The sequence below is a fragment of the Gossypium raimondii genome, chromosome 2, assembly GCF_025698545.1.
Source record: "Gossypium raimondii isolate GPD5lz chromosome 2, ASM2569854v1, whole genome shotgun sequence".
NCBI lineage: Eukaryota > Viridiplantae > Streptophyta > Magnoliopsida > Malvales > Malvaceae > Gossypium > Gossypium raimondii.
In genome coordinates, this window is record NC_068566.1 from 4,812,640 (window position 1) to 4,830,557 (window position 17,918).

Genomic DNA, 17,918 nt, shown 5'->3' on the forward strand with positions numbered 1-17,918 from the left:
ATATATTTAGATATTCATAAAAGATAATATCTCATAATAATATCTTAACAATATATATATATATATTACAAATATTTAATTTTCAATTGTTAGTCCTTTTATTGAAACTCTTTTTAAATAATTAAGACAAAAATTAGAAATTGGTTTGAAATATTAAAATATTGTATCAACGGATACATATCGATACATACATATATAAATCGATATTGATAAAAACATATCAATAAATATATATCTCGAGATACGAGAATGATTTTTGTTCCCGCATTTTCTCACCATTTTTTTATTTTGAAAGATATTTAGCATCATTTTATATTGTATCAATGGATACAGATCGATACATACCGATATTGATCAAAACATACTAATAAATATATATCTTGAGATACGAGAATGATTTTTGTTCCTGCATTTTCTCATGATTTTTTTAATTTTGAAAGATGTTTCGCATCATTTTATATTGTATCAACGGATACAGATAAATACATACCGATATAAATCGATATTGATCAAAACATATAAATAAATACATATCTCGAGATATGAGAATGATTTTTGTTCCCCGCATTTTCTCTTCATTTTTTTTTTATTTTGAAAGATGTTTCGCATGATTTTATATTGTATCAATGGATACAGATCAGTACATACCGATATAAATCGATATTGATAAACACATATCAATAAATACATATCTTGAGATACGAGAATGAGTTTTGTTCCCCGCATTTTCTCATCATTTTTTTTTGAAAGATGTTTCGCATGATTTCATATTGTATCAACGGATACAGATCGATACATACCGATATAAATTGATATTGATAAAAACATATTAATAAATACATATCTTAAGATACGAGAATAATTTTTGTTCCTGCATTTTTCTTATCAATTTTTTTATTTTAAAAGATGTTCCGCATCATTTTATATTATATCAAGAGATACAGATCGATGCATACCAATATAAAACGATAAATACATATATCGAGATACAAGAATGATTTTTGTTTCCCACATTTTCTCATCATTTTTTTTTGTTTTATTTTAAAAGATGTTTGGTATCATTTTATATTATTGAATTTGGGGTTGTATTTGGTGCAGCTGGTAAGAGATCTTGGTGTTCATACAATGAGGCTGATGACAAACAACCATACCATATGTATTCCATGACATGTTTTTACTTTTTATTTTGCTAACAAGTTTTATATATTCTCTATGATCATACTTTGGGAATGATTAAAATTTTATGTAGTAGTATACACTATTTTTTGGTAAGTTGACTCGAAAAGGAAATTTACAAATAGGCCGATATCCAGCCTAATCAGCATTAACAAAATTAACCATAAAATTAGGAAAGTTCATAAAAAGCAATAAAGTCAGGAGAAAGAAAGTTTTGAAGATGGTAGGGGTTGTAGTGTTTTAACATCACCAACATCGTTAATATAGTTTTGCAATCCGCAACCAACGGGTGGGGTGAAAATTTTGAACAATAAACTGCTGAGTTCAAAGAAAATGATGGCTATGACATGTACTTCAACAATGATCAACTCATCATTTACATCTTCAGCTAAAGATACATCTTCACCAACAACCTACAATCATATTCATTGGGCCAACAATCTAATTTACCATTAAATTTTAATTAATTCAATTTTATGACTAAATTGATATAATAAATAATTATTTACGACTAAATTTTTTGTTACGTCAAATTAAAAATAAATAAATACCATTAATTGGGTAACTTTTTTAAATGGAAAAAAAAACATAAGGATAGTTACATTACTTGCGGTGGAAGTTACCCGTTAAAGTTCAAACACTAATATTAAAATTATAAAAGCTCGCTACGTTCGATATTCCCCTACACTTCTACTTGCTTATCGTCTCTTTCACTGTTCTTCTCTTCGCTTCTCTTCTATGCAACCAAGTCTTTTCTTTTTATCCTTTTGATTTTTATTAGTTTCTCTATGCCATGATGAATCTCACTTCATCCTCCAACAACCGCCACCCGTCGCCTCCATCGGATGGCCATAAATCCTTCCAGCTCCACAGCTACTCGAACAACAACCATCAGAAACCCACATGTCCGGGTGTCAATAACCGATACCCTCCTTCGCCATCAACTGCTGTTTCTTCCACCGATAACAACACTCTCCGACCCCCAAACTTCATGATTCAACTCTTAAAGGACTCTCCTTCCTTCCGATCAGAACCCAGCAACCTACAAACTCTACTTTCTCAACTCAACCCATCCCCGGAAAAGTTCCACATTGACCCTACTGGAAAAATCGCTGCTTCCTTATATTTCCAGGAATGGACTACAACCCTCTTTTCGATTATTTCACTCTGGCGTTCCCGCCTTGAGGGGTCTCACAATTACACTCCCAACCTTATTTCCAACGTCCTCGTACCTTCCGACAATCTGGAACTCCAACAAGACCTGAAAACCCTTTTCTCGAACCATATAAAGGGATTGATGGAAGGGGAATTGGTTAAGGAATGGCAGAAAAAAATCGATGAGAAGTCTGATCAGATTGCTGAAGTATCGGGACAAATGGGTAAGAGGCATTATTCAATGGGAAGGTTTTTCATGCTGAATGACAAGAAGAAAGCTTTGAATGAACAGAGCCTGATGATCTCGAAGCGGTTGAATGAGTTTAAGGGAGGGATGAGGAGTTTGCTGCGGTGTTTGGAAGATGAGAAAATCGGGAAGGAGGAACAAGAGGAAAGTGTCGATGTTTTCAGGGTTGATGGAAAGCTTGATTGGGAGAGAATTCATCAGCTGATTTTGAGGGAATGTAGGAGATTGGCCGATGGTTTGCCTATTTATGCTCACAGGCAAGAGATTCTCACTAGAATACATGGTGAACAGGTGAAAATTTATTCCTAAAACCCCTTCATTTGTGTTCTATATTGAGCTCCTTTTAGGGTTTTATGATGTAGTTTAGAAGATGAGTTTAATCTTATATATTGGAGTGCAGTATAGATACTTGGTAATACAAGTCGAAAACTTGAAATGTTGGTTGTACTCATATATCTTGGAGATTAAAAGCACTATGTTTTGTTTGAGTGTTTTTTCTGTGTCCTATTGAAGGGGATAATCGGATATTTATTTACACGGTTATTGTTCATGAAATTGACGTTCTACGTAGGTTTCATGCATCAACTGGTAGGGCCCATGTATGGGTCTCGGGTAGGTAATTTGGATTATGCCTGGGTCTTTGGCTGGTAATCAGAAATACATAACATGTTTATATGCATGAGATGCTGTCATTTAAAGGATTATCATATTATATATTGAGACCATGTAATTAGAGTTCAATAACTTGAAGAGTAGGTTGAAGTACACTCCAACTACAATAGAGAGTGAAAGTAAGTTCATATCCTTGCCTTGTAAAACCATGGAAGAATTATTATCTTGTAATTGACTACTCATTTTTAAAAGAGAAATTATAAATACATTGTTGGTGGAGTTTTTAGACTCTCCAATAAGGGTTAATAGGGTGATACACACCTATCCATAGTTGGGTTTATAATAAGTATCGCGTTCATTTAATTGCAAGTAAAGAAATTTACAACCTTTCGATAGGCTTCGTCTATTCATCTTTTTCCCTAGTGTTCTCAGGAATTAACGAGGATCTCAGTACTAAGTAGCTAACTCCTAGGATAATCTTCAGAGGATAGTATGGAGAGGCTGTTCAATTGCTTGAAATGTGATTTGGGATAAAGTGGACTTGAACATTGAGATACCATAAAGGTTGAAAATTAACATAGGCTAGTCGTTGCAAATGAGCAAGTAGGGAGCTGCAGCTAAATTGGTAGAGAGGCCTAAACTAAATCCGATGGTTGTTATATACCTTAGAAAGAAATAAAAAAAACTCTTTTATTGTCCCATGCAATTAGTATATAGTAACTGCAAGATGATTAGGAAATTCTCTTTGCTATTTTATTTATTTTGTTCCTATACTACTTGAGTGTTTAACTTTAATTACAGTGTAGTATTTTTCAATGTGTCTCTAATAACTATTAAATGATCAGATAATTGTATTGATTGGGGAGACTGGTTCTGGAAAGAGTACGCAGCTGGTTCAGTTTCTTGCTGATTCAGGAATTGCTGCTAATGAGTCTATTGTATGTACTCAGCCAAGGAAGATTGCCACCGTCTCATTAGCACAAAGAGTCACAGAAGAAAGCTTTGGGTGTTATGATGATAATTTTGTAACATGTTATCCAACATTTTCATCTGCTCAGCAGTTTGATTCCAAGTTAATATATATGACTGACCATTGTTTACTGCAGCATTATATGAATGATAGGAATTTGTCAGGAATTTCTTGCATCATTGTTGATGAGGCCCATGAAAGAAGTTTGAATACTGATCTTCTTTTGGCATTGGTTAAAGATTTACTTGGTCGAAGACTTGATTTAAGGCTCATAATAATGTCTGCAACGGCTAATGCAGATCAACTGTCAGACTACTTCTTTTGTTGTCCGATATTTCATGTGACTGGGAGAAACTTTCCTGTTGATATTCAATATGTTCCTTGTGCAACTGAGGTAACTTCTGGTTCTGGTATGGTTGCTCCGTATGTTTCTGATGTCTTGAGGATGGCTGCTGAGGTTCATAAAACGGAGAAAGAGGGGAACATTCTTGCATTTTTGACATCAAAGATTGAAGTTGAATGGGCTTCTGAGAATTTTGAAGCTCCAAATGCAGTTGCTTTACCATTGCATGGAAAGCTATCCTTTGAAGAACAATTTCGTGTTTTCCAGAGCTACCCTGGGAAACGGAAAGTCGTATTTGCAACAAATATAGCAGAGACATCACTTACTATTCCTGGGATAAAGTATGTGATTGATTCTGGTTTGGTGAAGGAGCGTAAATTTGAACCTGGCACTGGAATGAATGTTCTCAAAGTGTGCTGGATCAGCCAGAGTTCTGCCAATCAGAGGGCTGGACGAGCTGGGAGGACAGAACCTGGAAGATGCTACAGACTATATGCAGCAAGTGATTTTGAGTCAATGCCCTCTAATCAAGAGCCTGAGATTCGCAGAGTTCATCTTGGTGTTGCAGTTCTGCGGATCCTTGCTTTGGGAGTCAAAAAGGTTCAGAGTTTTGATTTTGTTGATGCACCTAGTTCTAAAGCCATTGACATGGCCATTAGGAATCTTATCCAGTTGGGAGCCATTGGGGAGAATAATGGAGTTTTTGAATTAACGGTGGAAGGGCGGTACTTGGTAAAGTTGGGGATTGAGCCTCGTCTTGGTAAACTGATTCTCAGTTGCTTCCATTATGGTCTTTGTAGAGAGGGTCTTGTTCTTGCTGCTGTTATGGCAGATGCTAGTAGCATATTTTGCAGGGTGGGAAATGATCGTGATAAGGTAAAAGCTGATTGTTTTAAGGTGCAATTTTGCCACAGAGATGGTGATCTCTTTACTCTGCTCTCTGTGTACAAGGAATGGGAAGCCCTCCCGGCCAATAGAAAAAGTAAATGGTGCTGGGAGAACAGTATAAATGCTAAATCAATGCGGCGATGCCAAGACACAGTCACTGAATTGGAAATTTGTCTTCAAAAGGAGCTTGCTGTTGTTATTCCAAGTTACTGGTTCTGGGATCCTGATAAGACTACTGAGCATGATAAGTGCTTGAAGGCAATTATACTTTCTTCCCTTTCCGAAAATGTAGCCATGTATTCTGGATATAACCAACTTGGTTATGAAGTGGCATTGACCGGACAACATATTAAGTTACATCCTTCTTGTTCATTGTTGATATTTGGTCAGAAACCACATTGGGTTGTTTTTGGTGAAATTTTATCAGTAACTAATCAATACTTGGTTTGTGTAACAGCTTTTGATTTTGAATCTTTAGCCATTCTCCATCCTCCGCCCATGTTTGATGCATCTAAGATGGAAAGCCAGAAGCTGCAAGTAAAGGCAATGGCTGGTTTTGGCAATACTCTGCTAAAAAAAATTTGTGGGAAATCCAACCATAATCTTCAATCACTTCTGTCACGGATTAGGACTGCCTGTATGGATGAACGAATTGGTATTGAAGTCAATTTTGATCATAATGAGATTCGACTGTTTGCCCTGTCAGTGGACATGCAGAAGGTTCTGGCTTTTGTAAATGAGGTGCTGGAATGTGAAAGGAAATGGTTGTTTAATGAATGCATGGAGAAATTTTTATATCATGGACCGAATGCCTCATCATCTATCGCACTTTTTGGAGCAGGAGCTGAGATTAAGCATCTTGAAGTTGAAAAGAGATGTTTGACCATTGACGTGTTCCATTCAAATGTTAATACCCTTGATGATAAGGAGCTTTTGAAGTTCTTTGAGAGATATTCAAATGGCAGTATTTGCTCTGTTCATAAATCTCAAGCCAATGGACAGGAGAGTGATGACAGGGAAAAGTGGGGCAAGATAACGTTCCTAACTCCTGATGCTGCCCAAAAAGCTGCTGAGCTGGATGGAGTTGACTTTGCTGGCTCTGCACTAAAGGTACTTCCTTCAAGAACATCCTTCGGAGGTGATCATAAGATGATTTCCTTCCCTGCTGTCAAAGCAAAAGTTTATTGGCCTCGCAGAGAGAGTAAAGGGTTTGGATTTGTTAAGTGTGATCTACTTGATGTTGGTTTCGTTATTGATGATCTCGATAATCTGGTAGTAGGGAGTAAAACTATTCGTTGTGATGTTAGCTCGAAATCCAATGATGCCATACTGATACGTGGAATTGATAAAGAGCTTTCTGAAGCTGAAATTTGGGATACCCTACAGGGGGCAACAAACAGAAAAATCCATGATTTTTTCCTGGTGAGAGGAGATGCTGTGGAAAATCCAAGTTGTGGAGCTTGTGAAAAGGCACTCCACAGAGAAATATCCCACTTTATGCCTAAAAGGAATCCCCATACAAATTGTTGCTGGGTTCAGGTTTTCCAGCCTGAACCAAAGGAGACTTTTATGAAAGCCTTGATCACCTTTGATGGAAGATTACATTTGGAAGCTGCAAAAGCTTTAGAGCATTTAGAGGGGAAAGTGTTACGGAGATGTCTGTCATGGCAAAAGATAACGTGCCAGCGACTGTTTCATAGCTATATATCCTGCTCCTCGTTTGTGTATGCTGTTATTAAGAAGCAGCTAGATTCATTACTTGCAAGCTTCAAACGTGTAAAAGGTACTCATACTGGCAGCACTATTATTTGTTTATTTATTTAAAAATTTTCATTTAACAACCCTGTACAAGTTCATCTTGGCCATATTTGCATACCTCTGCTTGTGCTGGGGTCTCTAGATATGCGTGTTGGTGGCCAGAGCTCGTCATTGAAATGCTTCTGTATTTCATGTTCCAGTTATATTTTTTTATGTTTCCTTCCACTTTCTGCAAAGTGGTAACACATAGATATATGTGCGTTTGTTTACGAGACTCTAGTTATAAGTACTAATTCAAGCTTGGATAAAAGATACCAATGCTGACATGAGCAACTATATCATGAGATAGGTGACAACCAAAGCAAAAGCTGGTCGCGTTAGTGTCAAATGTTGGTCCTCCTGTTAATGGTGACCAGCAGAAGTACTTAATCATATTACTTTGTGTACGTTTAAGGATTTAAATGGTTATTTTCAATCCCATAAACTTTAGGATTTTTACTGCTGTTGTGCTGATTTTATGATGAAAGGTTTATTTTTAAAACTTTTAAGCACTTCCCTCCGATAACGGTAACAGACTGGAGGTTGCATGTTCCTTTTGACAACTAAGTATTTCAGCAGTATAATTAAGGAGTTTGTTTGTTTTCTTCTGAAATTGTCAAAGGCTGATGGGCATGAAATACATCTTTTACAGGTGCAGGTTGCTCTATAGAGGCGAATGGAAATGGTTCCTATCGGGTGAGAATATCTGCCAATGCCACCAAAACTGTTGCAGAGATGAGAAGGCCACTTGAAGAGCTAATGAATGGTAGAACCATAAAACATGCCGGCCTCACCCCTTCTATATTGCAGCATTTGTTCTCTAGAGATGGCATTCATCTTATGAGGTCATTGCAACGGGAGACAAGAACCTACATTTCTTTCGACAGGCATAGTCTGGGTGTAAGAATCTTTGGCTCTCCAGATGCTGCTGCTGTAGCGGAGCAAAAAATGATTCAATCTCTTTTGTCGTACCATGAGAGCAAGCAGCTTGAGGTCTGCCTTCGTGGTCCGGGTCTGCCACCTGACTTGATGAAGGAAGTGGTTAAGAAATTCGGGCCAGACCTTCATGGGCTGAAAGAGAAGATACCTGGGTCCGAGTTTACACTTGACTCCAGGCATCATGTTATTTCAATCCATGGGGACAAAGAAACAAAGAGAAAGGTTGAATTGATTGTCCTTGACATTGCAGAGACAGGTGAAGATTTAGCCAAGAAATCGGATTGTGATACTACCTGCCCTATTTGCTTGTGTGAAGTAGAAGATGGCTACTGGCTTGAAGGTTGTTCACATTTCTTCTGCCGTCCGTGTTTGGTGGAGCAATGCGAGTCTGCAATCAGAAACTTGGATAGTTTCCCTATATGCTGTGCGCACCAAGGGTGTAATGTCCCCATATTGCTTACTGATTTGAAGTCTCTCCTTTTGTCGGAGATGTTGGAGCAACTTTTTCGGGCTTCTTTAGGGGCATTTGTTGCATCCAGTAAAGGCACGTACAGGTTTTGCCCGTCTCCCGATTGCCCTTCAGTTTATCGTGTTGCTGATCCTGAGACTCCTGGCGAGCTATTTGTCTGTGGAGCATGTTACACGGAGACTTGTACTAGGTGCCATGGGGAGTATCATCCTTATCTGTCATGTGAGAAGTACCGGGAGTTCAAGGAAGATCCAGATATATCTTTGAAAGAGTGGTGCAAAGGGAAAGAGCAGGTAAAAACTTGCCCCGTATGCGGATATACAATCGAGAAGATCGATGGGTGTAACCATATCGAATGCAAGTGTGGAAGACATGTTTGCTGGGCCTGTTTAGAGGTCTTTACCTGCAGTGATGATTGTTATAACCATTTGAGGGCTGTTCACATGGCGATCATCTAAAACTCGGTTACAGTAATACAATTTAAATAGAGATACATCTAGGTACAGAAAAATAGATCTTTCATGTCAAACAGATTGGTGCCGGTGCTGCGGCTCCAGTAAATGATTTAAACCATTTCACAGTTCCTACCCATGCCTGCATCTCTGTTAATGTTATTATAAACTCTATATCATAGAAGTTGACTTTCGAAATGATTTCCTTTCTAGAATGGGATTATCATTCATATATATATATTTATGTATATATATATAAATGACAAAAAAAGAAGAGAAAAACAGATGAAAATACCCATTTTCTTCCTTTATCATTCAAAACAAATATCTACAACCAAATGCCAAACCAACACTGGCAATCCCAAGGCAAATAGCCAAAGCAACAATCAATGACATTTCATCCCCATTATTGTTTCCACCCTCAATTCCCTCTTCTACCACTCTTTGCCTCTCTGTTTTATCACAAAAATTCTTATCTTTCTCCACCATTTGTGATTTCAGAACCCAGACTTGAATCTCAAGCAATCTCACCCATTGCCGATAAGCAAACAACTGCAACGATTCTTTCATAAAAGCATCCGATACCCGTTGTTTCTCCTCCGCCAAGTCCGCCGCCTTCCTTTCCGCTTCCCTCGCACGCGTTTGCGACAACCTTAAAGCCTTGAAAATCTCCAACTTCCCATCATCGTTTTTATCGTCCTCTTGTCCTATGATGCTATAACCCGCCCTGTTATTCAACGACATCAACTCCACCGCCTTATCCAACCCAGCGAACACCTTGAGAGGTGGAGGGAGATCACAGTTTTGCATCAAATCAATACCAGACTTCTTAGAAATTAGACCACCTATCATCATCATATCATTCTCTTTACCAACCATGGAATAATTCAATTTCTGATTAAGTTTTGGTGCCTGCGTAGCCATTGCGGGTGTCTCCATGCAGGCAATACACCAACCTCTATCAGTCCCACCTGCGATTCCTTTAATTGGTTTCGATCAGAATAGCTGTGGACAAAAAAAAAAAACAGTTGGTGAAAGAGGGAGAGAGAGAGAGAAGCGCAAGAAAGGGGAAGTATATATAACTTTTTTATTGTTGAAATTCGTTACTTGCGTGCTTAAACTTGCCTTAAGCTGCAATATATGTTATGTATATAGCGTTTTGGGGTTGGTGAAGCCTCCACTCCACCAATTTTCCAATATTATAATTCACCATTACTTGCCAAATACACTTTAATGTTTTAGCTTACTCACCAAGACTTGGGAGCTTTGCCTTTTATTTTACCTTAATATATGCAATTATTCCTTATATTCTTCTTCAAATTTATCTTCTAATATTTAACTACAACTATTTATTTTATTTTATTAAATTTATATTCATTATAATATCATTTATGTGACTATTTTCTTTTAAATTTTAAAATGTCATATCAATCATTTTAATAAAAAATTAATAGGGTTAACAATTAAATTTAAATTTTAAAATCTGAAAAATAAATTTTTTTCTAAAATAAAAATATAATGACTAAATTTTAAATTTGTAAAGAGTATGAAAATATATCACCTATTTTAACCTTTATTTTATTTTTCCATTGGAGTTATACCAATTTCTAATTGTTCCACTATCTATTCTTTTGTTGGTGCTAAAATTTTGTGCGATGAATAATGTTTGAAACCATGAATAAATTGAGGTATCAGTTTGGAGAAGGCCAATAGATTAGTTGACTCGAGAATCAATATAGACCAGTTAAATTAGGTAAAAATCGATTGAATCTAATTTTTTAAATATTTGTTTTTTAAATTTTTAATAATTTATTTAATTGAATCAAACATATAAGTAAGACCGACAAAGTGGTGGCCAAACCAATTCAACAACCAAAATGATTTTAAAACCTTGGGTAGGATTGTTATAAAAATAGTTATCACAAGATTAAATATTATAAATTATAATTTTTTTTTTATTTGTTACAAGTCAAAACTTTAAATATAAGATTATTATCCAATACATCATCAGTGAAGTAAAAAAAACCTACAAATTGATTTAGGTGGATCCCATTTGTTTTTTTAGAGGTCATTTGTTATTTTAGGTGTAACAAAAAAATGTACATGTTATACCCCTACAAGAGTAGGACATGTGGTAGAACATGGAACAAGCTGCAGATGACCCTCTGTTGAGAATAACACAATCCCCTATTGGGAACCATTCGCGACAATCACCTCAAAAATGATTTGTTACATCCCCCTTCGCGGGGACCACTGAGACACAACAACCTTGTACAACCTCATGGTGGAGAACTTCAAAGCAAGACCATATAGTACACCATATGGTGATAATTGACTTGGAACGACTTTGCCACCTGGTTGAGCACACGATTATTCCTACCCTCATATTGTCAGCTACGTGGTACTACAAGACAAGGGGCAATCTCCCTATATATGCCCCGAAGCACAAGAGACTAAGGATCTCTTTCCTCCCCCAAGAAAAATTAAGTATCAACCTAACCTCCACGTTTTCTTTCCCTTTCTTCTCTTTCCTCTCCTTGAATACCTTAACCCCGGCTTTTTGCCTATCATAGGTGAACTAGTATTCCTATCTTCGTCACATTTTCCTCATTGTTAAGAACCAATATCAACAATTGGTATGGTGAGTGGAGCAAGGATACTTTATAATCCTCCCTTCGACTAGGAGAAGACAATTGTTATACATAAACATATTACCTACAATATAGATTCCAACCCTTTTATATACACTTATTGGGATTAGGGCAAAAGAAAGTCTTTTAGGGAATTCTTCCTCTACTCCATTCTTTACTCAAAATACATGATACAAACCAGCCTAAGGACTCAGCTGACTCCAATCGAGATTCTATCAAGCTTCCTATTGGACCAATCACTCGAGCATGAGCTAAACGTTTTAGGAGTCAATATCAACTTTAATTGGTCAAGTTTGGAAGGAAACTACAAGTGGACTCCTTAACCATGACCTAGATGGTTCAGCAATGGACATTTTCAACTTATTTGAAGCTGAACCTAACTTAGCTAGCTAACTCAGCTACTAAGACATTTACAATTCATTTACAATAATTATATTAATTTTGTTTAATTTTTTACAGCCTTAATTATATATTTAATTGTGTTTAATTTGTCTTAGTTAAGATTTAACCGTGTGTTTAATTGTGTCTTAATAGGTTGCTGGAATGGGCAGCTGAACATCTAATTATTCGGCTGAACATACATCTATGAATCTAGTTGATTTATTGAAGTTAATTAATATGAAGCATGCATCCGATTGTGCATGAACAATGGGAACTATTTTTCAGCTGGACATTCATGTATCTTGCTGATACATTGAAGCTATTTAATGAAGAGCAATCCACCCAATTGTGCATGTATTTAGAGAGTTGGTTCTACATTCACTCAGCCGAATTATTCATGAACCTTAGCCAATGATTATGAGCTGATCAGCTAACTTTTCAAGTAACCTTTCAGTGCTTGCTGTTCACACCCTCATAACCGAATGTTCACACCCAAAGACCATTCGGCTTCTATCAAGTCCATTCACCAGCTTACTTCTCATACGGTGCACCTCTTAGACATTATCTTCATTCACCAAATCAAGCTACATTCAGCTCACCTATCGAAGCCATGAACCAAAGCTGTTCGGCACCTCACTTGACTGAATTCATTGGAATGTTTTTCATCTAGATATTTAATTAATTCAGCTTAATTACTTTGTATTTAATTCTTGTCCATTCGACTGGTTATTCCTCAGTATATAAATAGTTCCTTTTGTAAACATTTCAGAATATAAGACTTTGATATATGAAATATAACTTTGTGAGTTATTCACTCTCGTTTTTCTTTGAGATTCAACTTGACTTATCTAGCTAAGCTAGTGGCGTCAAACTTGTTTCTTTTTCTGAACTTATCACTCTTCCGAGTGTGACGTTCATCTTGATACCGTTTGGTTCCTATCTCATTAGATAAAAGGTCACGGTCCGTTTTCATCAACCCATTTTCACCTTAAAACTTATAAGATTCGGGTCCTTAATCGCTATTAAGGGTTCTTTCTTGTTTTAAGTTCGTTTCTCCACTTTCCATCAAAATATCTTTATTTTTATCCGCTACTTATTAAACTATCTTCTTTAAATTTAGCCTTTTGTTAAACTAAAACAAAAACTACTTAATTTACGATCGGGAAAACAAATGCCTCAATTACAGCCCGTAAGTGAGTTCGTATCATTTGGTATCAGATTTTTTGAAATTAAGTACGTTATTATCTTTTTTCATACTCTCGGATTGAAGAAAAAAAGTTTTGATTAAAAAAATAGTTCGAATATAAAAAAAAAAGTATGCAAAATACAAAAGTTAAAAAAAAGTATACAAAAGTGGGAGTTCGGGTTTTGTGTATTTCGACAAAAGAAAAGCTAGCTTACAAAGTGTTTTATTTCCCGATCTTTCTTGTTTGTTTAAAAAACTTTTTCTGCCACACTTTTCGAAATTGTTTTCTTTCAAGCCTGCCTATCACCTATCATCATTCCTTTTGTTTTTAGCCTTTTGAAGCCGACCTACGTGGTTTCTAATAGGTCTAAAGAAATCTTCAAGAACTTCGAGAGGTGAATTTGATAGGTAAAAGGCACGAGTGAAGAATTCATTAAGAGGTAAAAGCCAATATATGAGCGAAACATGAGAGGAGTGTTCACCTTTGTTTTTCTTTGTGAGAGACTGGTGAGGATTTTTGAATTTGGTGAGGTTCATTTTCTATCTAATTTGTCTTTTGTTTTCTAATCTTGTAACAGCCCGATTTTAGCTAAATCGGAACAGTGGTTTCAGAACCACAAATCTGAAGTCAAAAAATTATTTTTATATTATTTTTGGTGTTTACAGTATGTGAATTAATATGTGTGAAAATTTCGTGTGAAAATTTTATCGTTTGTGTGCTGATTTATGAAAAAGGACTTAATCGCAGAAAATGTAAAAGTGGCTTTCTATATGTTAAAGTGCTTAATTAATTTGATGAATTAATTATGGAGTCCTTATGTTTTAAATTGACCATTAAATATTTGAGTGGACAAAGATGGACAACCATTATAAAGCTTTCATATTATTTCATTAAGGTTAATTTGGTAAATGAATATTAAATGATAATAAAATAAATAAAACATGAAAATTTTTGCATGTTCATCTTTCCCATTGTTGAAGCTACAAAAGAAAAAGAAATAAAAAATAGCAAGCTAGGTTCGACACTCATTTTGTTTGATTAAGGTATGTAATTTGTTCAGTTTTTTTTTATAATTTTTACATTTTTGAGATCGTTGCTTTGTTTTTTATCAAGCCCATGCTTAAATTTCAGAATTTAATGTTGAATTTGAGTTATGCCTTTGTTTATTTTGTAAGCTTTGTGATGTTAAATGGTAAAATATGAAAGCTTGATGATAGATAAATATTGTTTGTATTGTGATTTTTGATGAATTTGCTTAGTATGGACTAATTTGTGAAAATAAGAAATTGAAGGGTTAAAATGTGAAGTAAATGAAATATATGGGCTTATATGAACTCTATGAATATTCGACCAAGCATGAGAAATATGAAATTTTGTGTATTTTGTGATTTTATAAAATAGGGACTAAAATGTCAAAATGTGAATTTTAGGGGCAAAAGTGCAAAATGCCCTAATTATGTGTTTGTGTTTTGAATTGAATTAAATGTGTTATTAGATAGCCAATTTTGAATTTATATAGATTAAGAACAAAAGAAAACGGAATTAGATCGGGAGAAGTCGAAAGTGGTTGAGTAGTCGATTTCATCCGTTCGTCTCCGTCTGAGGTAAGTTCGTAAGTGAATAAATGATGTTAAATTGTATGAATTTATTTTGTACATAGCCGAATTGAATTGTATGTATGTATGTATAACTACATTGCATAATTGAATTTAACATGGAATGATTTGTTACGAGTATGAATCGATTGAATTACGACGTCCAAAAGCCCCGTACGAACGTTAGGATTCCGGTATGTGATTTCGTGTAAGACCATGTCTGGGACGTTGGCATTGAGTTGGTATTTACGTGTAAGACCATGTCTGGGACATTGGCATCGTATATGACTTCGTATAAGACCCTATCTGGGACAATGGCATCGATATTTGATTACCACGTCTAGAACAATGGCATTGTATGAACTGTAGAGCTATCTGAATATTCTTAATAATTTCGAATGGTTCAACGGGCAATGTCGAGTTAAGATTGAATGTGAAATCGAGCTAAATGGATCAGGTATGTAAGAAGTTAAATGTTTATGAACATAAGGTAAGTATAGTACTTGAGATGATGATATAAATATGCATGTTAAAAGAGTGATTTATGTGTACATGAGATAGTTTATATTCGGCCAAGTTGAAATTATAATGCTAATGTTCATTTGATGATTTATTTTCTTATGACTTACTAAGCTATCCAAGCTTACTGTGTGTGTGTTCGATTGATGTTTTATAGATTTTAGAAGCTAGTTATGAGCTCAAGGATCGTCAAGGATCATCATCACACTATCGACTATCATTAGGTACTTTTGAAGTTTTAAACTTTGAACGTATGGCATGTATAGGTTAGATTAAATATGTTTGGTTTTGAATTTGTATACATATATAGCCATGCGAAAATGGCTTGATTATAATATTATGGCTTGTGTGTATGTGGTATGACTTATACTTATTTTGGAGGTATGTTTCATGTTTTACATGCTTGAAGGGTTTGGTTTTATGATTTGGCAATGAGTAATAAAAAGTATGATGAACAATCAACTAACAAATTAGCTCATACAGAAATGTGGTTTATGGTATAACTTGTGTAGTAGATGGATGTGTCTTTGAATCATGGTGCATGTATCTATAAGCTATGTGATGGCTTTGCTATAAATTGTGAAATTGGTATTTGGTGTGGCTTATTATTGACTTATTTTGGATGTACAATTTGTTTAGTGAATTGGCTTGAAGGTAGTAAATGACGTGTATGCTTTTCGGCCTTATAGGTAGCATATTTTTTAAGTATGATATGTGGTTATTTTGTGTGTTATATGATAACATGATTCAACATGAATAAATAGGTAAGAAGACAGAAAGATGAGTACATCATTGATGGTGTAATGGTTATTTGGGTACAATTTGAAATGGTGATTAACTACATATTTTAAAATGGTTTGGTTTGATCATTTTAGGCTAAATTTAATGACCGAATATAGGGATAATTGATTTGTTGTGTTTATGTGTTGGGGCATGATAATTAGCATGCGAATTGGTGTACTTCAAATTTGTTGCTTATGTTCAAAAATTGTTTAACGTGGCTACGGTATAATGCACATAGGATGGTAATGTTTACAAATGTGTTTGGTTGTATAATGAAGCTTGCTTATGTTTTCTTATTTATATGCCTAATAAGGTGTTGGAAAAGCTTAACCTAAGTAAATGTGCGCATATGCATAACATACAAATTGCTATTTTTATAAATTAGTTAATGAATTAGGTTAGCCATGATTTGGTATTTGATTTTAGAAATGGCTTTGTTTAGAGTGTTATGCATGTATATATATCTTATAAAATGATATGTTTGATAATTAGTTAAAGATATGGATTGTTATGACTTAGTATGCATATGTGCATAGTTTATAAAATAGTATGGCTAGAAGTTTGCTAATGAAATAAATGTATGCAATTGATGGTTTGACATAAGCTAAGTAAATATGAGGTAATGATATAAGCTTGAATATATTATAAATATTTGAATGGTATGAATATGATAGTAAATAGGTTCGAATAATGGGTTTGTAAAGCATGTAATATTTTATTCATGTATGATAGCTTGGTACAAATTTTTAAAAAGATTAAGAGTATTGATTGATTGAATTTGAGTGCCATGATCTTTGGTCATAAGGTTCGGCTATTGGAGTTATATAGTATATTTATTATGATATGATGCATATTAATTGGGTCAAATAGGTGATTAAATAAATAATATTGATATGTTTAAATTTTAAAGCATAAATTGTTTATGTATTAAAAGTAGTAAAGCATGATTGGTTTTTAGTTGGTTAAGTTATCTATATGTGCGAATGTGAAATATTATATGATTTAGCTGCTAGTTATTATTCGAGTTTAAAATTTTTTGGATTGAGTTAATATATTTGTGCATGATTTAAAATGAAAGACTGTTCTAAGTTGTGTTTTGGTCGGTAATGCCTCGTGACCCTAATTCGGCGACGAATATGGGCTAGGGGTGTTACAAATCCTTTGCTGAAATCATGTCCCAAGAACTTTTCGAGTTTAAATTGCAAATGATGAGGAAATAAATGAAAATGATTATGCAAATTGAAATCGAGAAAATGCAAAAAAAAAGTTAGATCGTAAAAAAGCAAGATTGTCAAGGAGTCCATCGTCCTATGATTTCTTGAGAAGGGATCCATGTCGTGATTCTTATTCGTCGAGGGATTCAAGTCGAAGAAAAGTAAACCACGAGCTTGGAGCTTTTCGGGGTTACAAACAAGAAGGCACAAGTATCTATTCGAGTGCACCAAAATACTCATCGATGGAGGTTCAATCACGAAGAGTTGATCGTGTCTCATATGACAATCTTTCCACTTTTACCCAACAAAAAACTTCTTATTCTGACTCTTTCATGTCAACTCCATCTTGTAATGAAAGGAAAAACAGACAAGGAGTAGAGCTTCATAAACCATCCGATGATGAAGAAGAAGATTTGCAACATGCCTTCAATGGCGAAGCCCTTGTCATCACAAAAATTTTAAACCTTCAAAGTAAGGAGAACGAGCAGCAACGGGAAAATCTCTTTCATACTCGCTGTTATGTACAAGGTAAAGTCTGTA

The 17,918-nt window shown here is 35.1% G+C and overlaps 2 protein-coding genes across 2 annotated transcripts; one reads left to right on the top strand and one right to left on the bottom strand.

Moving 5' to 3' along the window:
- Window positions 1-1,885: 1,885 nt before the first annotated feature.
- LOC105787814 (ATP-dependent RNA helicase DEAH11, chloroplastic) lies at window positions 1,886-9,246 on the top strand. The gene is made up of 3 exons (XM_012614373.2): window positions 1,886-2,869; window positions 4,036-7,174; window positions 7,841-9,246. Exons 1-3 carry the CDS (start codon window positions 1,970-1,972, stop codon window positions 9,052-9,054), a joined length of 5,253 nt encoding a protein of 1,750 aa, XP_012469827.1. The 5' UTR covers window positions 1,886-1,969; the 3' UTR covers window positions 9,055-9,246.
- Window positions 7,770-10,163, bottom strand: LOC105789473 (uncharacterized). The gene is made up of 2 exons (XM_012616845.2): window positions 9,344-10,163; window positions 7,770-8,999 (listed from the first exon to the last, which is right to left on the bottom strand). Exon 1 carries the CDS (start codon window positions 9,985-9,987, stop codon window positions 9,364-9,366), a length of 624 nt encoding a protein of 207 aa, XP_012472299.2. The 5' UTR covers window positions 9,988-10,163; the 3' UTR covers window positions 7,770-8,999; window positions 9,344-9,363.
- Window positions 10,164-17,918: the final 7,755 nt, after the last annotated feature.

Coding starts and splice junctions, on each gene's coding strand:
- LOC105787814 (XM_012614373.2), top strand. CDS start 1,970: ATGATGAATCTCACTTCATCCTCCAACAACCGCCACCCGTCGCCTCCA. Junction 2,870..4,035: donor CTAGAATACATGGTGAACAG/GTGAAAATTTAT, acceptor TTAAATGATCAG/ATAATTGTATTGATTGGGGA. Junction 7,175..7,840: donor AAGCTTCAAACGTGTAAAAG/GTACTCATACTG, acceptor CATCTTTTACAG/GTGCAGGTTGCTCTATAGAG.
- LOC105789473 (XM_012616845.2), bottom strand. CDS start 9,987: ATGGAGACACCCGCAATGGCTACGCAGGCACCAAAACTTAATCAGAAA.